This window comes from Parambassis ranga, chromosome 19 (assembly GCF_900634625.1).
Source record: "Parambassis ranga chromosome 19, fParRan2.1, whole genome shotgun sequence".
Lineage (NCBI taxonomy): Eukaryota > Metazoa > Chordata > Actinopteri > Ambassidae > Parambassis > Parambassis ranga.
In genome coordinates, this window is record NC_041039.1 from 23,336,586 (window position 1) to 23,359,597 (window position 23,012).

The 23,012-nt window shown below is 45.9% G+C and overlaps 1 protein-coding gene across 5 annotated transcripts in view; it reads right to left on the minus strand.

Annotated features, from left to right (window-relative positions):
* Nucleotides 1–2,279: 2,279 nt before the first annotated feature.
* Nucleotides 2,280–23,012, minus strand: part of ptprz1a (protein tyrosine phosphatase receptor type Z1a) — a 49,931-nt gene continuing 29,198 nt past the window's right edge. For 4 of the 5 annotated variants that reach the window (XM_028430253.1, XM_028430254.1, XM_028430252.1 and 1 more), the window contains 24 exons: nucleotides 21,928–22,078; nucleotides 20,434–20,615; nucleotides 20,214–20,340; nucleotides 18,203–18,243; nucleotides 17,116–17,986; nucleotides 15,754–16,275; nucleotides 13,690–13,828; nucleotides 10,494–10,582; nucleotides 10,003–10,088; nucleotides 9,577–9,597; nucleotides 8,757–8,853; nucleotides 8,579–8,661; nucleotides 5,919–6,053; nucleotides 5,716–5,850; nucleotides 5,445–5,608; nucleotides 5,225–5,360; nucleotides 4,828–4,974; nucleotides 4,625–4,718; nucleotides 4,467–4,540; nucleotides 4,157–4,273; nucleotides 3,874–4,029; nucleotides 3,558–3,700; nucleotides 3,340–3,475; nucleotides 2,280–3,080 (listed from right to left, as the gene is read on the minus strand). In XM_028430253.1, the coding sequence (XP_028286054.1) occupies nucleotides 2,937–3,080; nucleotides 3,340–3,475; nucleotides 3,558–3,700; nucleotides 3,874–4,029; nucleotides 4,157–4,273; nucleotides 4,467–4,540; nucleotides 4,625–4,718; nucleotides 4,828–4,974; nucleotides 5,225–5,360; nucleotides 5,445–5,608; nucleotides 5,716–5,850; nucleotides 5,919–6,053; nucleotides 8,579–8,661; nucleotides 8,757–8,853; nucleotides 9,577–9,597; nucleotides 10,003–10,088; nucleotides 10,494–10,582; nucleotides 13,690–13,828; nucleotides 15,754–16,275; nucleotides 17,116–17,986; nucleotides 18,203–18,243; nucleotides 20,214–20,340; nucleotides 20,434–20,615; nucleotides 21,928–22,078 (3,990 nt within the window). In that variant the 3' untranslated portion in view covers nucleotides 2,280–2,936. The remainder of the gene's footprint in view (nucleotides 3,081–3,339; nucleotides 3,476–3,557; nucleotides 3,701–3,873; nucleotides 4,030–4,156; nucleotides 4,274–4,466; nucleotides 4,541–4,624; nucleotides 4,719–4,827; nucleotides 4,975–5,224; nucleotides 5,361–5,444; nucleotides 5,609–5,715; nucleotides 5,851–5,918; nucleotides 6,054–8,578; nucleotides 8,662–8,756; nucleotides 8,854–9,576; nucleotides 9,598–10,002; nucleotides 10,089–10,493; nucleotides 10,583–13,689; nucleotides 13,829–15,753; nucleotides 16,276–17,115; nucleotides 17,987–18,202; nucleotides 18,244–20,213; nucleotides 20,341–20,433; nucleotides 20,616–21,927; nucleotides 22,079–23,012) is intronic. The other variant, XM_028430255.1, reaches the window with a different exon arrangement.

Below are 23,012 nucleotides of genomic sequence, written 5' to 3' on the forward strand. Positions count from 1 at the left end.
TCTGCACACCTGAGTGGAAGCAGCTGGAGCTCTGAGGCCCGTCCACACAGGAGAGGAGCGCGGGCGTATCCGCCATGTTGTATTGTTTCGGGCGTGTCGTCCTCACGGAGCCCGCGTTTCAGGGGCGCGAAAACAACACGCTGGTCTTATGGAACGATGACGACACAGCTCCACCTCCCCCTTACCCCGCATGCGCGCACTTTCACAACAGCGAACTCTTCCGCTCCTCTGCTGACACAGCAGCAGCAGGTGGACAACAACCACCAAGTTTATAGATCCATGTTGTTCTGTTTACAGCGCACGAGTTGTGTGCGTGCCCCGTGTCTTCTTCTCTGTTTTTGGCGTGTGTCTGTGGTACCGTCACAGCGCCGCTCACAGGCCTTAAATATGTACTACAGCATTTTCTAAACTAGCTCCTAGCTTATTTCTAGCTCTGAGTAGTGATGGGTTTTGAAGCTTTGTTGAAGCTTCAACACCTGATTCAAGAAATGGTTCATTACTCTGGTCTTGTTCGTCTGCACTACATGGTTGAATGATTTCAGGCTGACACGATAAAATACATTATTAAAATTTCACTGCACAAAATTGTTATACAAAGTGGATAAATAATAATTAGGGCTAATCAATCATCATGATTAATCCGATGGAAATTTTTTAACACAACTAAAGCATTTGTGTGGTGTATCATTGTCGCTTTAGGTGCGAGAGGGTCCGGGTTCGAAACTTATGATACGCGAATCAGTGAGGGGTCCTACACACACACACAGTTTTGCCTATGCAAGAGAAACGTGATCAATAACATTTCTTTTACTAAAATGTACACAATGACAAATTGCGATTAACTGCATTTAATGCTATGAAATTCTGAGATATAAATAATAAAAATAAATGTTAATCGCTTGTATCTAAGTAATATATTTAACTCATATCTAATAAATGTTAGCTAATATATTTCACTAACTAATTAATCTATTACTATATATTGATATATCTACATTAAATAGGGTTGTCCTATCCAAGCTAACTAAACCAATCACATGACTCGTATGCCACTCAACTGCATCCAGCGTCACTGAAGTGGTTCAAACGTCAGTAGTCACGTGACCGAAGCAAGCCTCAGCACAGTGGTTCGAAACAATTGCTTCATGAGCTACCGTGCATGTGTCGGAGCCTCAGGTGTCAGAGGACCATCCTTAGCTCTGATTCTTCTTCTCTGGTTGGACAGAGGGCAGACTGTGTCCCACTACACTATGTGGTTTTACATGAGGGTGAGGTAGCAAACTACAGCAGATATTTGCAGCACAACACACTTCTTCTCATTCTATTAACGTACACATTTCATGCATTGTAGGCTGCTATATACATGCTATTTAAGCTCGACTAAGCTATCGTGCTTGCATTTGTACATTATAAACATCATGCAGATGGTCTGAAAACTCACAAAAGTCTGAAGATTTTTAATATTTTTTTGTATTCTGAAACTTTAAAAAATGAAAACACAGAATGTAACTGATGTCACATTTTGCATGAACGACTCCTTGGCTTTCAAAAACAAAAAAGGGCAATCCCTCCGTGCTTCTGCTCAATTTGGAAGCAGCCATGCAAACTAGGCCACCAAGCAGGGGATAATTGGGCATGTAATTATGAAAAGTCACAAATGCAAATGAAGGTGTAGATACGGCGGCCGGTCAAGATGACGTCTGGACACTTGACCTATTTTCAGTCCTGAAAAGGCGCGTTTCTTGCAGAGTCTTAGCCCGGATTAAAACATGGGAAATCAATTGGAATAACCCGTTCAGAGCAGGGATTAGAGCATGACTCCATAAAGGGAAACCGTCTAATCCACAGGTCGGATAGGACTCTTGTTTCATTTTCTCTGACTGTGCTCCTTTAACACCTCCTGTCAGGCTCACGGAGGGTGTTTCCTTCATGTCTGGATGCAGTGAACTCTGACCTCCTTTCTGACAGTTGCTGATGGAGATGATGATCATTCTGCTGCTGTCAGATTCATCAGCTGAAAGTCTAAAATGAAACGTTACCTGTGATGACCCCACAGCGAGTGTTAGAAAGTTCAACCTCGCACTTGAAGCCATCGTCCAGGCATGTAAACATGTTTATTCCTGCTGTTGTCATGGTAACATCCTGCTTGTTTGCGGTACAGACTGGTGTCAGACTTTAGGGGGCGTCGGTTTTTCAGACACATCTTTTTTTTCATGTGAAGGAACCACTCTGGAAACACACTTTTTTGTTTGACTTATTTAATCTAATAATCCAGCAGTGTTTCAGGCTAAAAAACAAACAAACATGTCAGTACCCCATGCATCACATTTAGTCTGTTACAAAATCCAGAGTATAAAAGCATTAACAGCTAAGAATTAAACCATAACATTTAAAATGCACTAAAAAATGGTAAAATATAAAAATCTAAACGTATAAATAGAAATTTGGTCCATCCAGATGATTACTATAATATTATTTACATTAGATTATAATTATTTCATTATTCCAGGCCCTTATCTTCATTAGCACACTGCTGCTACGGCTGAGATGATATTTACAGAGAGGTGTTCAGTGCAGGAGCTCAATAAAGGACAAGCTAACAAAATATCATCTGATGTAAAAAGACGCAGGATTTCCCTTTTTTCCCGTTTGGCTCGGTGCCAATAAATACAAGGTTTAGGCAGGGTAAGTGAAACGTTCAGCATTAAAACGGTTAATCTACAGCTCGTATCAAAGTTAGAAGAACAGGGTGAAGAATACAAAAAGGCACACATTACAAAAAAGAGTCCAAATCCAGCAAAGAAGAAACTGGAAGAAACAGTCTGAGTGCGAAGTACAGCCCAACGAGGGTCTGCAGGGGTCCTGTTGTGAGGAGGAGAAAGATGGAGGACGAAATGCTCTTTAGTGTAAAGTTCTCTGTGGTTCTTTTGGGGCAGTTACACCAGAGACTCCAGGCTCTCTGCAGTGCTGGCGGTTCCCACCACGATGGTCCCGTTGTTGTCCGAGGACTGGAGGGTTTCCTCGTCTTCCTGTGTCCCGATGAGACTCAGCATGGCTCTGTACAGGAACTGGTACTGCTCCTGAAAAATAGCAACAAACTGTCTGTGTGGTTTTGGCAGTAACTTCTATCAAAACAGCGATCAGAGGGCAAAGCACCACCAAATACCACCTGAGCCAGATGACAAATATGTGCTCCTGTTTTTGTGTACATATATTTGTAAAAAGATTGCTGCTTTGTGTGACTAAAACAACCTAAAAATTTGTTCTTAGACCTCTGCTATTTATTTTAGTGAACAGCATGATATCATCAGCATATTGTGAGACAGACAGAAGTCTTACAGTGTCTCTGAAGAGTCCTGGTCTCATGAGGTTTGTCAGTTGGGCCGCCTGGAAGACATCCACGGACCCTTCAGCAGCCAGCTGGCAGGTCAGAGACGACAGAGCGCAGAATGTTCCTGCTGTGACTCCGCCGACACTGAAAAAACATCATCAACATCAGGATTTTAATAGTTAAATGAAGCCTTGTATTTTTGTACCAGAGATGGTGATGAACGTACTCATCATGGACCACAGTGGGGCCCTCCTTGGTGGCGCTCTCCTCTTTCACCAGGTTGAGGAGCTCAAAGGTGCTGCTGATGGGACTGTATGGGTTTGGCCAGCGGGGGGCAGAGTAATGTTTTACCTCTAGAACATAGTCGTCCTGTCGAGATGAGGAGAAATTCTGGACATCAGCGACAGAAATGTACGAGAATTTCCAGCATCTCAAACCCAAGTAGCTTAAAGGAGAAGTTCACAGATGCTGAGTCGAATGTGTGTAAATAAACAGTGAATAACAAAACACTTGACGCAAAAGCTTTGGGTCACACCGCTAACCTGCGTAGCTTCTAGTACGTAGTCTCGGACCACCACCATGTCCTCGTTGGTAAGACAGACTTGAGTCTCACTCTTCTGTTTGATGGCGAACATCTCATAGCTGATTGGCTCCCCTTTGCGGGGCCAGAAGACACATGGCTCCGCCTCCTCCTCAGTCTAACAACAAAGGAAGTTAGCTGATCATTGCATCACATTGTGTTTCAGCTCTGCTTATAGAAAATGTTTTCTAGCAGAAAGATTAAATGCTAAACTAAAATGGAATGTTTTAAATCCATGTTCTCACCCCAGGCAGTGACACGATGACCTGGGCATTGTGGTCCCATATCATCCTCCAGAAGTCCTTTACAGTACTGGGCAAAGGATTCTGGGTGATAATAAACTCATTGCTCCGGCGGTAGCCCTGCAGGACCAGAATCATGGCTTTGTTTGATGAAGAGATTCAAGTAAAAATATCATTGGTATAGAGGCTCATTTAAAAATGTGCAGATATACATCTGTATACATTTAATCGTCCTGTAAGAAACGAGGTACAGCATGCAAAGCTAGCACCTAAAATGACCACAATTAGAGCCTGAAAGTAAAATAGTTGTTACTGTAATGTAGGATGCGTTGATGTAGTCCGATGTCTCCGTCTCTGTCATTGAAAGACGCACTCGTGATCTCTCAACTGCAGAAAGAGAAAGAACGATGGAGGTTTATTTCTCTAAAAAACTTAGAAAGACAGATGAGATCTTCAGATACACAGACTCACCTGGTATCACAGAGCAGTTCCTGTTCTTGTTGCGGTTGCATTCCTGCAGAGCTGCAGAGAAGTCGTGCTGTTTCGCTGTGGAGTGACAGAGCAGCTGTGGGAAAACAAACGTCCGTTACAGTCTAAACAAAGGACCACATGAAATGCTTTTGTTGAGCAGTGTGACACATCTGGGAGGTCTGGGAGGTCTGTCAGCTGCTCACCTTGAACTGTTTCTCCAGGCGCGTCTTCCCAGCATTCCCTGGGGTCAGCAGCTCGTCCATGTACCTGTGCAGGTGAGATGCTGCCACCTCGGTCTCTCCAGACAAAATGGCTTCCACCAAGGCATCGTGTATGAAAACATACTGTTCCTGGAGACAGGAGACAAACAGTCACACCGACCTGTAGTGTTCCTCAGGGGTCAAGTTTGGGCCCCGTTATGTTTCTTCCTTCTTTTTCCATGCAGACGACACATCGTTGTGTCTTTTGTTGTCGTTGTCTAGCGTCTAGTTCTTAGCTCAGTGGATTAGCCAGATTGTTGCTTGCTGTGTGCAGTGCTCTGTGCAACATTTACATGTACTTCATGCGAATGTATCAGCAGGGAGAAGGTTGACCTCTGACCTCTGTCTGAACCAGGTAATTCCTCTGTGTGCGGATGTGTTTCAGGAATCCTGTGATGTTGACGGCGCCTTCGTCTCTCATCTGCTTCAGCATGCTGTCCAGGACGATGTAAGTGCCCGTCCGGCCGACACCAGCACTGCAGAGCAACAAAACAAACTCAACATCTGCTCCAGTGAGGACAAAGATGAAAGAAATCTTCATCTCATCCAGCTCTGCTCACCTGCAGTGCACCACCACCGGCCCCATGTCATCCGTCTTAGTCCTGGAAGACTTGCGGATGAAGCTGAGCAGCGGCAGAGCGAACTCCGGGACGCCCATGTCCGGCCACTGGGTGTAATGGTACTGAGTCACCGTCAGCTCATTGCCCCGCCCCTTCTGGGAGCTCTGGAAATGCACAGGAAGTAACACACACAGTGACCGCTTCGTCGAGACTTCAAACTCTGCTCATGTTTCTGTGCAGCTGAAGGCAGCTGCTTCAGTGACTGACGGACCTTTTTGGTTTGGGTGTTCCTGACAGTGAAGATCCTCTGGGTGTAATAGGCCAGGACTTTGCTGCTCTTCACCATCACCAGGAAGCTGCCGTACTCCTCCTGCACCTCCAGAGGCCAGTACTGATCACACTTCCTCTAAAGGAGACAGTGAACTCATCACACACACACACAGCTGAAGGATCGTCATTTCAGAGATGACTCACTCTTCCTTTCTCCACCAGGTTGGTGATCATGACGATGACGCCGACGTTCTGCTCCCAGATCATCCTCCAGAAGTCCTCAGTGCTGGACCTCAGAGGACCCTGAGCTGCAATGTACAGCCGCGGCTTCTTAAAGCCCTGAAAGACACACAGCAGCAGCAGCAGTGAGTATTATGTGACGTGAAGACTGCAGTTCCTCAAGTGTCCACTTGAGGCTGGCTCCAAAAGTGAGTTAATCCTCATACAACTGAAAACAAAAAAAGCCAAATACACCCATGTGGCCATTTGAGGAATTGCAGTTTTTGACACTACATTTTGAGCAGAAAGTGACATTAAATATAAAAATCAAAATATGAGATGATGTGTAAACATCACCTGTTTTGTTATTGATTTCACACACGAACAGACAAATTGATTTTCAGCTTTATAAGAGGATGAGGCACAGAAACTCCTCCACACATGTGAGTCGGTTATCATGGCCAAGACAACCTTGTAATTTGAAAGGAAGGGCTTTATTGTAAAGTGAATTTTTATGGATGAATGTGCATTGTTCAGGGAAATGATTAAATAAAAGAATAAGGAGGCTGGAAGGTGAAGTGAATGAAAGATGGTGGTGGCTCCTCAGCTTTAGCAGCAGCACTGTGAACAACACAACTACATCAGACGCCATGTTCCACCAGCTGGGACTTGTGAAGTCCCAGTGCTGCTCCTACCCAGGGAGTGTGTAAAGGCTGTTCCATACTCCACGAGAACAGAGAACTCGCTCCACGGGTGGTAAGGTGGCATGGAGGTACCATACTCCGCAAGAGTGGGTGTGCAGTACTCCTTATACGGCCCTCCCACGCAGCACACGTCACGCACAGTCGTGGTTACCTGGCCTAACGAGCTGATAATGCTCAGGGAAGAGGGCGCACAGCATGACAACAGATAGAAGATCAGTGCAGCTGACTGTAGCAGACCTCTGGTCTGTGTGAGTTTAATTCTGTAAACGTGTGGATGACTGTCTGCAATAATACATCCCGTCTCCCGGTGTTTAATGTGCGTCCAGCCGCTGTAACACCGTGATCAATACTGGGGTTAGTTTTTATCGCCACCTTGTGGACAGACAGTCTCCTCTGTGCGCCGTGTTTCTCCTTCCAGGAGCTGTTTGCCAGCTGCTCATCTAAACTGTCCATCCTCGCTGTGCTTCCTCCTTCTGTCTGTGTGTTCTGCACCTGAAGAAGCTCTTGCGCTTCTCCACATTCATCACGCCCACAATAAATTCCGACCAATCACAGAATTCTTCTCTCACACCACTGAGAGAAAAAGTTCTGCCCGGGCCATGTGTCTGAGAGCACTGCACAACGGGCAGTCCAAGAGAAAAATGACGTCATTTTGTGGGCGTAACATCGGCAGGGGGAAGGGAGTTCTCTGTTCTTGTGGAGTATGGATCCAGCTTAAATGTGGACCACTTCTGGCATTGATATGGCACTTGTGGCCTTCACCCGGCCCTGATGAAATGGATGTGAGCCTCTAGTGGCCAACATGTAAAACAGCAAATGTGGCTTTAAAATGTAATGTGGGTCTCTTGGCTTAGATGCAGCACTGGGTGATCTGCCTGGGAGTCTAGTGGTCCAGATCTGGGTTTATTTGGTTCATGTTTTGGAGGAGGGGTGGCTATGGTCTGTCCAGCTTGTGGCTCACATGCGGCAAAGGGATGCGGACCACTTGAGTGCCGTCATTTTACGGCAGATAGGAGCACTGAAGTGAGCCAGATGTGGGCCACACCGACAGGAAGTGCACACTGTCTGCATGGCAGGTTAGCTATCCTGTGTGCTAACAAGTTAGCACAACAACTTCAGCCCTCAGTTACTGAAGATCAGTGAAAGGGAACTGAATAAACAGCTTCCTCAAATAAAATCAAGTTAATCTCAATGCAAACACACGATTTTGAATATAAATAGGTTTACTTGGAGCTTCTTGTTTAAAACACAAACCTGAAGAGCAGCCCAGAGTAAAACGAGTTATTCTGCCAGCAAAACACAAGGTTACAGAGCAGAAAAAGAGCGGGAGGCTGCTGTGCAGGCGCTCACAATTGAAATCAATTTGCAATTCAAACAGAGCTCATCAACAACAATGACGCTTGTAACTCAAAAGTTAAGTGTGGGCTGAAGTCTAACGAGTCAGTTTAGTTAAGGTCAGCGCAGCAGAGCGTTACAGGCTCTCAGCAGAGGGCACTGTTCAAACACTCGCTGCAATGGTTTGATAACCTTCAGATGACTGACAGCGTTAAGTCGCTTTCACAGACAAAAGTGTGAGCTGGAGAGATCCTCAATGTGCTTTCACCAACTCTGTAACCTGTACGCCAGCTCTCCAGAGAGGCCGTGACCGCTGCGGGGGCTTTTTGTGTCACCGCTGCCTTTCACTAAACAACAAGACGTTGGAAATGAGGTTATAATGGTGCCGGCATAATGGAGAGCCAGGCAGGTCCCCGCTAACAACAGCACGTCTCATGAATAGGTTTAGAAATATGCAGCGAGGTGTACTGTCTTTGGTTTAGGAGGACAAGAGGGAAACGATGAGTGGATCTGAGAATGGAAAAATATGTTGTGAGTGACTGAATGTGCAGAAATGAGCCTCGGGGTGAAGATGAAGGCCTCGGCTGGAAATTAAAAGTTTCTCACGTCCACGTAGTTCGCGTTGATGTAGTCCGTTGTCTTCCTCTCTTTGTCAGCCTGCGCTGAGAGCCGCACCCGGCTGTGGTCGTCTGACAGAGACACACAATAAGACGTGTTGAGCATACGCAGGGACTGACTGCTGCTGTGGTGTGGTGACCTGAGAGTCTACGTGGCGTGCACTCACAGGCCAGGATGTTGCTGTATCTGTTCTTGGTCTTGTTGTCAGGATGGTTGGAGCTGTCCGTCGTCATCCCCATGTCCACCAGGCAGGCCTGCACCTCCTGCAAACACACACAGAGTGAAGCTTTAACCTCTTTTATTTGCATATTTGTTAATTTAAGACAAAGCTGACGTACGTACAAGAACCTTTTCTACATGTGTCCTCAGTGTATTTGGAGATTTTGGAGTTTCAGAACTTCCTCTTTAAATGTTTCTCTTTTATCGATGGCCCTGATGCCACGCTGCTGTCTTAACAAAACCTGATTTAACAGCATGAATATGAGCTTAAAAATCCATTTAACCCTCTGAACTTCAAACAGTTTTTGTGTGTTCCTGTCTCATATTCAGTGTTCACCGTTCCTCCATGGAAACAGCACAATCATGGCTGCAAGCAGAGAGAACGTAGACGCGTTTGTGCGCAAAACGACACAACTAGAAAGACAAAAACCTACATTTTTCAACCGACAGACATTTTACAAACCAGTTTTCACTCATTTCGACTGTAAAAAGCTGCAGATCAGCCAAATACTCGTTGAATTTTTGTCATGTGACCGCTGGTCATATGTGAGTCTGTCATGACTTCCCAGCTGTGCTGAGGAAAGCAGATTTTTTTTGTTTTTTACAGAATCATCTTAAAGCAAAAAAAAAAAAAAAAAAAAGCATTTTAGATTTGTTTCTATTTCCAGACTGAATGTACATCACTAATGATGTGTTCAAGAAGTCAGATGAGACAAACACACACTACATGGTGGCGTCCCGGCGCGCTCGTTAGGACAGCGCCTTACCTCGTAACTCTCCTTCAGAATCTAATGACGAGGGTGAGGGAGCAGCAGGCAGCCGGGATGTTTCCGTGACAACACAGTCAACCAAAGAGGTGCAAAGAGACAAATTACAAGACAACACAAAAAACACAACTTGATGACACAGTACAGCTCATGCTGCTGCCAACACGAAGGAGAAATCAGCATCTTTTTATCTGCTCTAAATATTCCTGCTGGATTAAAAACAAATCAAATACATTGATCATTTTATTGATCGTTCCTGAAATCATTTTGGGTTTTGGTAAAAAAAAAAATGTTGTTTTTTCCTTCAGTGTCAAAATCAAAACAAACAAAGTGGAGCTGCGACTCATTCAGTGACCATGAACGGACTCACACACACACACAGAGTGTAAAAATGTCTTTAAACGTCAGCTGGATTTTAATTTGTACCTCAAACTCTCGTTGAAAGCCTTGAGTGTTGTGAAGCTCAGCCACGTGTTTGACGAAGTCCTTGACTGGAAACGCTGTTTGCTCCACTGGAAGATTAAAAGAAAAAAACAAACACAGAGAAGAGACACAACGTGTGTGTTTGTGTGTTAAAAGCTGACAAACACTTTATTCTGTCAGCAGCATCACACTGTGGGTTTGGAAACAATTTCAATCTCCTCAAAGTTCAGACACTCTGCAGAGGTCAGGACGTTTTATCAACATGAGGACACGTGAAGTGAGGACAAGTTGGGAAAGAATGGGAGCATGAGGACATATTAAAAAGTGTCCTCATGTGTGAGGACACTTCAAGAGGGAGGACATATTATGAGGGCGAGAGTATTTAACCCTGATAGGAGATAATGGGAAAGTGAGGACACCTGGGGGACATTTGAGGACATGTTTGAATTTATTTCTTTAACACACTAGGACATGTGTGTGTGTGTGTGTGTTACCAGAGGATAAGGCAGCAGTGGACGGCGCAGCGATGACTCTGGGAGACGAGCTGTCGTCGATGTAAAAGTGAGCCGTCTGAAAACACAACCTGCAAAACACACACACTTCACTTTGAATCTAATGAGGCTGAGGCCCTGTCCACACAGACAGGGACACACTGAGGACATCAGACCCTCAACCCACAACATGCTTTTGTTTCCATGTGATTTGGCGTTAGCTCGGATTTGGGAGAATACGCCGTAATCTTCCCGTAAACACAGGAAAAAAGATGTTCTGTTAATCCTTGACAAGTTTTTAAAGGGATGAGCCCGACTCTGATGAACCTGTGTTGTCTCAGCCAGAAATGGGCATCAGGGATTAACACACACACACACACACACACACACACACACATCTCTTTCATACGAGCTGCTAACAGCATCGACCTTCTGTAACCTCTCACACTTTCTTTCTCCTTGTTCACTGAGAGGTTCGAACTTTCAGGTTTAAAAGATAAAACTCTGCTCAAGATCACACAAAATCCTCCTTCACATCTCTGACACAGATCTGTAAAGCTCCAACACACAAACAGAGAGCCGTGAGACAGCGTGATGTGGCTGCAGCTGCTCCAGCTTCCACTAGAGGGTACATCCAAAAGTCAATCCCCAAGACGTTCACAGAGAGTCAGAGAGAAGCCGACTGTCAGAGACAGGAAGAGAAACATGTGGAAGGTTCTGGAAAGAAAACTAGTGAGAGATGAGTCTGAAGAGCCGAGAAAAGCTGCAGAGACACCAGTGAAGGATTGAACCAGGTCTGGACCTGAAGAGTCAGAGAAGACCGTCACTAGAGTCCTGCTCAGGAATGGACTGCCAGACTGCAGAGAAGACACCTCCAAACCTGATGTTGTCTTCATGTGGAGACAGAAAGGAGAGGCTAGAACCCAAAGAACAGGCTTCATACAGTCAGACATGGTGGTGGCAGTATGATGCTGTGAGGAGGACTCAGTCAGTCTGGAACTGTGGATCCTGTCAGGGTGGAAGAATCATGAAACAAGAAGACTGTCTGAATATCTGAAAGAAACCCTGAAGCAGTCTGCAGTCAGACCGGGTCTGGGTCCTGGTTTTCTCTCCAACATGACAGCAGATGAAGCAAACGTCTCTTCTAGTGAAGAACGACCTCCAGGAGAGCAAAGGGTTACTGACTGACCTGCACAAAGACCTGACTGAAATCTGACTGAAGGTCTGAGGAGTGGACTAAAGACCAGGGTCCATGCAGGAGACCATCAGGTCTGGAGAAGATTCACTGAAGAAGAGGAATGGACCAGGACTCATCAGCATCATTAACTGCTACACCCTCACCTGATTTTTCCAGATCTTTTGACCAAAGTTAAGTTAGAATCTGAAGTCATTAAATGTAGAAAAAACTAACTGAGAGTTTTTGTTTGGTTCCAGATGTCAGCAGCTGGACTGTGATGGATCTGTGTAATTCTGCTGCTGCTCACTGGCTGCAGCTCCTCTGTTTATCCAGTGAGACTGAAACTACTTAATCTGATTATACTGATGTGCTGTTTGAGGAGTTCAGCCTGAAACAGGAAAACAGCTGCTGCTCATAACACACACACACACACGCACGCACACACACACGCACACACACACACACACACACACACACACACACGCACACACACACACGCACACACAGCAGGTGTAAAAATACTTCTTTCAGATTTGACCCTGGTTGAGCTGCTCTTTCTGTTCATCATCATGACTTTACTTGTTGTTAACTTGCTGAAACTGTTTGACCTCATCATTATCATTATCACCATCATCCTCATCCTCAGCAGCAGCAGCAGCAGCAGCAGCAGTGTCCAAATGAGCACCGTGTTGACAGAACGGAGTGAAAAAGGACACAACAGCGGTGGGATTAGCAGCGGGCCTGGCCTCCTGCCGCTCGCCCTACAAGACGCTGACACGATTCTTTCTGTCCAACATAATCAGGCGGATGTCCTTTTCTATCTGCCCCTCTCTGGACGCTCACGGCTCCAGCCCGGGTCCTTCATTAATCCCCTCTGCTCCTCAGATTATTACCAGTTTAGCACTGCTCAATCTTGGAGATACAACAACAAGCGGAGTGCAAAACAAGAACAATATGTCGAGCGTGGCGGACCAGAAATGAGACTCGGTCTGCACCTCTGATGTTGTTTTGTGGGTGGAGAAGAACAGAAACCTGCTGTGTTCATTAAAAATGAATAAATAAACACACACACACACACACACACACACACACAGAAACACAATGTAGGATCAAGATTGAGCTCATGTTCAGAGAGATTAAGCTTCTGAGACAAACACGCACGTCTCATAAACCTGACAGAGCCTGTCTGTGTTTCATTAATTAATATTTGATTTGTGTTGTTGTAGCATATTCAACGGATTTGTACATATTTTAACCCTTCACAGGATCCGTTTTTAAATAAACATCAAAAAAAAAAAAAAAAAAAAAAAAAACATCAAAAGCACAAAGATTGAAACCTGACTTGAATGCATCACATGTAACTTACAGTACCACTGAAACACCTTTACACCTCCTCAGCAACCAGCAGGAAGCCATAATGGAGTCACATGTGAGCAGCAGTCACATGACCAACATTCAGAGAGTCTCTGTCTGACCTGCAGCTTCCTGCAGCTGATTTCTGTCTGAATAACTGAGTTATTCTGTGCGCGTGCACACACACACACACACACACACACACACGTCTGACTGCAGACATGATGGAGCTGTGTGTGTGTATGTGGAGGAGCAGGATTTTATCACAGACCCAGAAACTGCCTGCGGTTCAAAAGGGGTTAATTAAGCATAAATGCACTTTTGACATGATTTTGGATAAAGGATAAAATCAAAAGATGGAGGTCATGTGTTTGATGTCTGTGGTTCTAACCACACAGAAAACATGAATATAAATCCCCACTTCACTGGCGGCTGGTTGCATTAGCTTCAGCATACATAGGAAGCCCTGACACTGTGTTAGGATCATTTAGAGTAACTCCAGAATGCTACACTCTGTTACCATGAAGAAAAAAGGCCTTATAAGAAGGGAGACATGTGGTCCATCACCTGCCTCAGCTCTTCATGTGAACTCTGTGAAATCAGCTGCTCCTCATGTTCTGCAGGTTAACTGTGTGTTATTGATTATTGATTATTTGCAGCAGCACTGACCTCCAGTAGACCAGAATGCCGATGAGGACGATCAGGCCGAGGACGGTGAAACTGGAGATGACGGCCAGGGGGACCACCGCCTTCCTCTCTCTCTCCCGGATGGAGCCCACCCTCGACTCGTGGCTGCTGTTGCTGACCTCTGCACAGAAGTGAGAGGAGGGGGGGGGCAATAAAGATGCTGCAGAGAGGAGACAAACGTGGGTACAGCCGTTCAGCAGCTCCCGTCTGTCCTGTAACATCACCTGAAGTGTTTCACACAAACACTGCTGCTCATTTGAATGAATACAGTATTGATTATACATCATAACTGAACTGAAATCTTCCTGATAATTTAGCCCATAACACTAGCATGCTGCTAATTGCTGCTGATTGGTCAGTTCAGATTAGGACTGATGGGGTCAGATATATGGAACACAAGGTTCAGAGAGGATCCTTCATCCACAGGTTCCCATCTTGGCACCACCTCCAAATATGGGGGAAAAAAGAGATAGAGCTCGAGTGGAGCTGAGTTTAGCTGGAACTGCTTTTGGGACTCGGGTGCTGCCAAGATGGTGACGCTGAAGCACCCCCACACTGACCATCCACACACACACACACAACACTCCTCACATCAGCACCCCACCTGAGATCACACCTTCACTTTGACAGAAACCTGACCTCACTGAGCTGCTGAGTCCCCCCAGCATCATCTGAGAACCAGCCAGGTGTGCTGATGGGGGGGTTGTCCAGCTGTCGGCTGAGCCAGCTCACCACGAACAGCTGGCTGAGCCTGTTCAGCTGTTCTATGTGGTGTTCACACATTCATCCAACACACATGATGGAGGGAAGACAACAGCCCGGACAGAAGATGGAGGAGGAGAATTATAAACATGGAAAAAGAAGTTAATGTTGTTGTCATCCCAACACACACACACACACACACACACACTTTGCTCCTTTGGTTGGAAAAGCCATAAATTATTATTATTATTATTATTATTATTATTATCAGACAAATTCAGTTAGACTATGATCTTATGAATGGTGTTATCTGTTTGGTGTATTTTGTTTTTTTCTTATACTTTAATAATCCCAGAAGGGAAATTGCTTAAGGCTACCAGCAAGTAGCGCCACACACCAGTGAGTGCACTGCGGGTGAAGTGCCTTGCCCAAGGCCACACAACAATGACTAGGGAGGAGTTGGGATTGAACCACCAACCTTCTGGTTATTGGACAACTCTGCTCCACCACTGAGCCACTGTTTTGTGAAATGAAATGAGCTCTAATGTAAAAGTAACTCTTACAGAAAGAACTGATTTAATAGCAGCATCATTGCTGGGCTCATTCAGCAGGCTGGTGGACTTACGAATTTAATTCTTAGGTTTTAGTAAATTATAACAATTTTTAGCCATAAAATTTACATAAAGTTGTGATTTTTGTTGTGAATTATTTTGGCCATCCTAATGTTTTATTTTTTTAAAACAGAATATTTATGGTCCAAAAACACAAACATAAACCAGTTTTCTTTATTTTTTTTCCCTATTCGGACTAAACTCAGACTGTGAATGAGCCTTTGTATATATCTTATATATTTCTCTATCTTCATCTTTTTTGTTTACCTTGTTTGTTTTGTATATTATGAGTGCAAATTGCTGCTACAGCAGTGAGTTTGGGTTGAATAACTTCCCTCTATGTCGTTCCTTCTGTTGTGATTATATATAATAATTTAATGATATTCTTTTAAACCCTCCCAGCAGTGCTCACAGTGTGATCATTACATTATTATGACTGATGGTTTATGTCCCACACAGCAACCAGTCAAAGAGCTCTGCTGCCCTCTGGTGGCCATCAGATGGAACATTTGGGAAGAGAAGACATTTGATCTGGGCAGAGTGTGCTCACAGCACATGATAAAACATTAACTCTTATCTCTACTTATCTTATCTCTCTAAGGTACTAAGTTCCCCCTCCCTCTACCCAAAAGCATGCTGGGATGCCTCAGAAGATGGTGGAGAAAGTGATGGATCAGAAATGAGGATGACGGTGGGTTAATCCTCCCGCAGAGCCACACGGACGGCGTTTTACCTGCGACTTCCTCCTGCTCCTCCGACTCTCTCTCTGTGCGCTCTGAGAGGCTGAAGTCGGAGGACGTCTCGTTGTCGTAGAGGCCCTCGCCCTGCCCCGAGCCGCTCTCCTCCTCTCCACCCAGTGACCAGGGTGGAGCTGAGGTTACCAGTGGAATGGCTGGAGTCGTCGTGCCTCCCACCCCCGAGGTGACGGCACTGCCGCCGCTCCCGCTTTCAAAATAAAACGCTGAGGAGTGTTCGTCCAGGTCGTCAGGCGCATGGCCGGACTCTGAGGTCATGGGTGGGGGGACGGTGTTAATGACAGTGGTGGTATCAGGGGGCGCGATCTCCCCAGAGGCCGAGGTTTGAACCCTGTCCCACTCCTGATCCACACCCTCCTGGGAGTCGGGGAACAGGGCCGAACCGGAGGCGCTGGTGTCTATCACGGGTCCCTCAGGGGTGGGAGTGAAGGGGGACGCTGTGGGTGAGGGAGGGAGGTGGGACGCAGACAACAAGGAGTCTGTGACAGCAGACGCTGTAGCTGCAACAGACACAGGTAGGTCAATATGGGTGGGCTGGAGAAGCCGGGAGTGTGGAGAGGACAAGGAGGGAGAGAGACCATCAGAGCCCGCCACCGCCAGGGAGGGCAGAGGAGGGTCTACACCAACACCCGAGGCTGACAGGATGCCCGCACTAGAGTACAGCTCTAAACGAGAAGAGTCCCAGGCTGAGGGCGGCAGAGGGACCTGAGGAGAGGCATGCAACCAGGACGAGGACGCCGACGGCTCCAAAGAACAGCCACACATGGCGTCAACATCACTAGCTAACGAAAACCCGTCACCACTAACCTCAGGGAGAAGAGACTCTATTGTGCTCCCAGTAGCGTACCGCGAGTCCTCAAACCCAGCTGAGAAAGATCTGGAGAGGCCCGGCGTGGAGCCAGAGAGGGGGAAGTCAGTAGGGAGAAGCACCGAAGGTTGGAGGGTGGGGCTGAGAGACAGAGAGACCAGTGGATCCCAGGAAGACTCAGAGAGCTCGGCGGCGGTGGAGGACGGTTCCAAAACCATCTCACTAAACACAGAGGGGTCTCCTGAAGACAACAAATCACCACCGCCGCCATCACTATTATCAAACCCAGGGACAGTCAGGGAGGGGTGGGGGAGGTGGGGCAGGGTTGAGGCAGGGAGCGAGGCTGAAGGGGAAGTCAGTGGTGCAGTAGCAGCATGCTGGGAGTCCAGAGGAGAGGCAGACAACACGGGCCATGAGGAAGGAGGGACATGCAAGCAGGCGGAGGAGGAGCTGGGATCCACGCCATCACACAGAGGGAGGGAGGAGGAGGAGGTGGAGGAGGAGGAAGAGGGGGACACAGGGGGACTCTCACCATTAGACAGTGGCTGTATGGTCTGCAAGTGAACGCCACTTAACCGCACAGAGGTGCTGGTAGGTGACACCGACGGCTGGAAGGTAGAGGTCTGGATCTCTGGAGGACGTGTGGGGGGAACACGTCCATCTGGGGTGGAGGCTGACAAACTTTGGTCCGTCTCCGCCTGGATGAAGGACGAAGGTGATGTAGCACTTGGGTCACTGACACCTGGCTTCATTGTGGTTGTGTTGGCAGCATACGGAAAGACACGTGCACCACCTTTTGTCTTTACGCTGGTAGGAGAGGCAGTACTTGCACCACCTTTTGTCTTTACGCTGATAGGAGAGGCGGTACTAGCACCACCTTTAGTTTTGGCACTGGAAGGAGCAGTGGTACTAGCACCACCTTCGGTCTTGGTGGTGGTAGGAACCGTGGTTCTTGCACCGCTGTGTCTTGCATCTCCAGGAGCGGCTCCTGTCTTCGCTGTGGAGGATGATGTGGATGTAGAAATGTGGGGTTGTTTGGTGGTGGTGGTGGTGGAGCTGGAGAAGGTGGCGGTGGAGCTGGAGAAGGTGGCGGTGGAGCTGGAGAAGGTGGCGGTGCCGCTGAACTCTCCTCTGGTTTCTGGAGGCAGTATGACCTCTGGTGGCCGGGTGGAGGTACTACGCTGTGGCGTCTCTTCAGTGCCAGACTGGGTGGATGTGAGAGGTGGAGCCGGGTCGGTGGTGGTCCTCTGGCCGTACTCTGCACTTGTTGCTGTGAAGCCGGGCAGAGGCAGAAAGGGTGAAGCAGTGGTTGTGGTCATCTGTGAGTTTGTGGTACTCCAACCTAAACCATAATCCTCCGTTTGATCCGAATCGGGCCAGGACACGTCCAGTTCATTGACGCCCTGCGGGTGAAAAAAGACACAAGTTCTAGACAGGGGAAGTGTGCAGAAGATCCCAGTTCATCCATTTACATTCACACCACTGACACACAATGTGTGTGTTTGTGCATTTTGAGGAGGACCTCAGGGACACAATGGACACTGTGTTGGTTTATTTTAACATCCTGGTGATGACTGTCTGTGAGCACAGCTTCTGTTTGTCTAATAAAGTTTTCTCACCTCATCATCAAACTCATCAAAGTCTGGATCCAATAAAGATTCTGCACAAAAAAAGAGAAAAAACAAAAAAAGATGGCTGCATTAGTTATATTAAAATACACAACAGCAAAAAGCATTTTCGGATTTTTAAAATAAAATAATAAACTAAATATCGATTTATTTGATGTTTTATTTGCATTGATGTTCATTTCCTGAAATTAAAAAGCAATCAATCAATAAATAAATCAATAAATCGATAAGACACTGATGACAAAGGGTAAAACAAATTAGAGAGGAAGTGAACAATCAGAAAAAAACACACATAATGTAAACGTGATGACGAGTCAATGTGTGAAAGGACAGAGAGAAGAGGAGGGAAACGTTAGGACAGCCCAAAACAAATGCATGCGAAGAAAAAGGCTCCGTCATGCGTGGATCCCGGAAGACACACAAACACACACAAACAACGTTAAAACAAAAAGCAACTGAACAACGTTCCTGTTTCATCCCCCAGAAAAAGGAACAGGACACTTGTTTCCCTCTGAATCTCCACCCGCCTGTTACGTTCAGAGGGATAAAACAAACTCACACACACACACAAGTCTGAGTTATCTGAAAGCGCAACACAAGCTGACTGAGCACAGCACACAGTGGGCATGTCGGGGGCGGGGCGGGTGTGCAGGCGGCGGCCTCGTGCTCTTACCTGTCTTACATCATGGAGACCAGGTAAGACTGGTGTGTGAAGCATGTGGTGAGGTTTCACAAGTTTAATGAGCGACTTTTAAAGTGTGATGGACAAGCAGCGCGAGACGTAAATAAACTTTAACTTATTAATGAGAAGAAATCATTAGCTTAAAATGTCAAAAATGCAGTTCCTCCACTGTCCACTAGAGGTTGGCTCCATAACTGAGCCAATCCCCACAGACCTCCATGATAAAATTATAAGTTTACCATGTTTTGTTCCTGGAACCAGCACAAGCAACAGGAAGTGCTACAATGCTAACACACTTTTAGGACTCATTCGTCTACAACATCATCACCAGCCCCGTAACGTTAGCTTAGCACCGCTGTCACGACAAACTCACAAGTCATGTGAACCTGCAGAACGTCGCAGAATACCACCCACTCACTGAAACAGGAAGCAACAAGCATTAGTTTATTTAATATAAGCTGAAATACATCATCAGCAGCAGCTTCTGCACACATGCTCAAGCAACAAAGAGCAAAACAAAGATGGCGCCTTGGTTGCTGTTGTTGTGATACGGAAAAATGGTGAGCGCTCGTCAACACATAAGAGAGTACAGAGTACAGCTAAGCAGACAGGAGACTGGAAAGAAGATGAGTGAAACACAGGCATGCACGTAAAAACAAGAAGAAAGAAGAACGTGGTGAAAATGTGCAATGGGTCCGAAATCATAAAAAATATGAACACAGAAAGGGTTAAATTTACTATAAAGACCAGATCGTTGCACATTATCTTGTTTATTACACGGCTACTTACCAAAGTCATCGATAAAATCATGGAAATTGAGTCATTTTAAATACGATATTCAGGCCGTCTTGACCCAATGGTCAGAACCACGTCCATAGCAACCGTCTGTTCTACCCACATAACAGACCACAGACTGCTGTGACTGACCAAACCCAGCCGTGTAACACGTGTGTGCATGTGTATAAACAGGGTGTAGGAGGTAAAGAGTGGAGGGACACCATGGTGGAAATGTTGCTACAAGAAAATACACAAAACATTCAAAATAAATAAATAAAAACATGTCCAGAAAGGCTGGCTTCCTTTCACCAGTTTATCATTTGTTTCTTTAAATTTTAAGTTAAATCTAAACTTTTTCTTGAACTTTAAGATTGAAATGACTTTTTGAAATTTTAAAACTAAAAGATTATATTGTGTTGTGTATGTTAAAGGTTTATTTTCTGGGATTATTCTCAGATAATAGTCTCTGCGTTTCCACCTTCCACCTTCTCTACGGTTCGTCTGCTGAACTCTACGCTCTTTGTTGGGCACCGTCGCTCTTACCGGGGTCGACGACGGGCATGACAACCGTCAGCGTGTTGCTCACACGTCCGTACAGTCCATTGGCGCAGACTGCCGACACTGTGATTGTGTAGCTGCTGTTGGTCAGCAGGTCCTCAAGTATCGCCCCCTGGTGGTGGCAGAAGATTACATTAATTTCCTTCCTAGCAGGTAGCATTTTAGAGATTATTGTAGATATGATAAATCTGGGGCGCTCCCTCACCACATCCTGGTCTCCGTCGGTCAGGTACTCGGAGGCAACCGAGTTTTCTGCATTGGAGAGTCCGTAGGTGACGGAGTACTTCTCGATACTGGCTTCGTACACCGCTCGTGGCCGCTCCCACGTCACCAGCAGGCTGCTGTTGTAGGGTGATGCCTGGATGTTCTCTGGCTCTGAACTGCAGACTGACGGATACAGAGAGAAGCACACAGTAAACAGAGGTGGGAGCACAACCTTCCAAAGGCGACCTGAACGCCCACAGCAAGTGGAACACAGGAGCTCCACATGCTGCTGCTGCTGGTCACATGTCAGTCCATCATGGCTTCCTATGTGTGATTTTTGATGAAATATCAAGTCCTGGTTTTGATTTGGTCAACAAAACTAGACACCACACATGGTGCATTCAAGGACTGTCTGACTGACAGTGTTAAACCAACATGGAAGAACCAACAACACCTGTAGTTCCTCCAGTGGCCACTTGGACTCTGCCTCCAAAAGTGCATCAATTCCCAGTTCCGGCCAGCAGAGGGTGCACCTGTACTGTTCCACTGACATGCAGCTTTCCTCAGCCTCTGCTGGGTCCATCACTCAGACAGGATCCTGCACCTTCACATGTTGTTGTTGTTGTTGTTGTTATTTTCTGTGTGCTTCATGTTTTTTTTATGGTGCTTAAAGTTTCTTTAACATCCTGTTTTTGTTATTATGAAAGAAAATCGAATGTTTTCTTTCCGTCTTTTAAAGATTCTGGGTCAGAGTTGAGATTAGTGATGCAGAGATAATGCAGATGACAGACACTCTGAGGTCTGGGATTAACACAGATTACGGATCAATGGACACAATAGGCAGGAGGCTCCCTCTATCCAAACACACTTCCTCATTATGAAAGAAAAAGCTCTCACTGGCTGTGACCTCTGACCTCTGAGGGATCAAAAGGATGATGTCACATTATGTGTCCAAGCTGGAACCATTGACATCAATGTAAATATTATTACACGGATCAGGTCTGAGGATCAAACTGTCACAGCTTCACTTATCATATAAAACACCAAATAATCACTGGTACCAGAACAGAAACGATCAATTGTAATTATCCAGCGTGCCACATAAAAAATCAATAATCACTCCACCTCACCCAGCCTCTCTCTCACTGACGTTTTATTTAGGCCACTTTACTTCTATTTATACCTCTCTGTTGCTTTTTATCGATCATGTGTGATCCACTTGTCTCTGTTTCACTGATGAACACTGACTGTTAAAATTAAACCAGTTCAACTTTTTTGCCCACATTCTTAGAGTGTACAGTGCATGGAGGGGTGAGCACAGGTAGTGAAAACAATCAGCCAGGAACAGTTAGCTGGCCTAGCCTAGCTGTTGCTAGCTATCCAGGGCCCGCGGTTAGCTACTGTCAGCATGAGCCCGTGCCCACATTGCAGACTTACAGACGGCTTCACACAGTGATATAAGACACAAAGTGACAGACGCAGGATCCATTTTTACCCGGTGTGAGGACCTCCTCTGTGCCAGTGTATGAGGAGAACACCTGACCCATGAACTGCTGCTGCTGCTCTCTGAAGTTGTTCTGAAGATAGTCCATCAGCATCACGTATCCGGCCTGCTGCATCGTCATCACCTCGCAGAACATCTCCAGCTGCAACAGAAAGGACACAAAGCTGCCATTAGACCACAGTGACGGACTGTCAGCTTTAAACAGCGACTGCATTACTGCATGAGGAGGGTTTCTGTGAGGAAAACACATAAATCACTGCAAGCAGTCCACTGATTAACCCCCTGAAGACTGTGTGTGGGCTCTTTTTTTAAAATAAATGTACAAAAAAAATACACATTAATCACAGTCATCAGACTTTCAACTCTCTGGTCCTGAATGCATCATGTTTAACCCTAAACCTTAGCTGAAAACATTCAAAACACTCAACATTCAAAACGGTTCTGCACACTGACTGAACATGTGAGTGACAAAGAGTTAACATCAGCCTCCAGCAGTAACGACTGCTGTGGAGGTGACCGGGTGTGTTAGAGCTGCTGCTCTAATCCACAGCCTGTACCTGCAGCAGGTGAGTCACCTCCCAGTAGTTACCCAACCCTCAGAGCTCACAGCTCATTATGCTGATTGTTAAACGTTGTGATTTTGAACTATTAAGTTTTGGCAGCCTGAGCTGGGCTGGAATGTGGACTCGCCGAGACACGTCACAGAGAGACCTGGAGTCAAGGAAGACCTGCAACAGCTGAACCTGCTGTGAGCACCACTGCTTCTTCTTATTAGTGTTTATTTTTAGCATTTTATGTAGAAGTGATTAGCTTATTTATGACTTGTTTGGGGGGCGAATGTTACCCAGAGAGCTTATCCACCAATCATCTAATGCCAGAATGAAATGTTTTTGTCATTTTGATTACCACTCAGGACAAAAGCTCTGTGGAGGCTCTCCAAGAAAACTTCAAAACAAAATCACTTTTTCTAAAGAAGACAAGTAGCAGTTAGCTTTTCTGAAGACAAATGTCAATTTCCCACATAAAGAAAAAATATTTTAGAAGTGTTAACACAGAAGTGTTAACAAAACAAACTA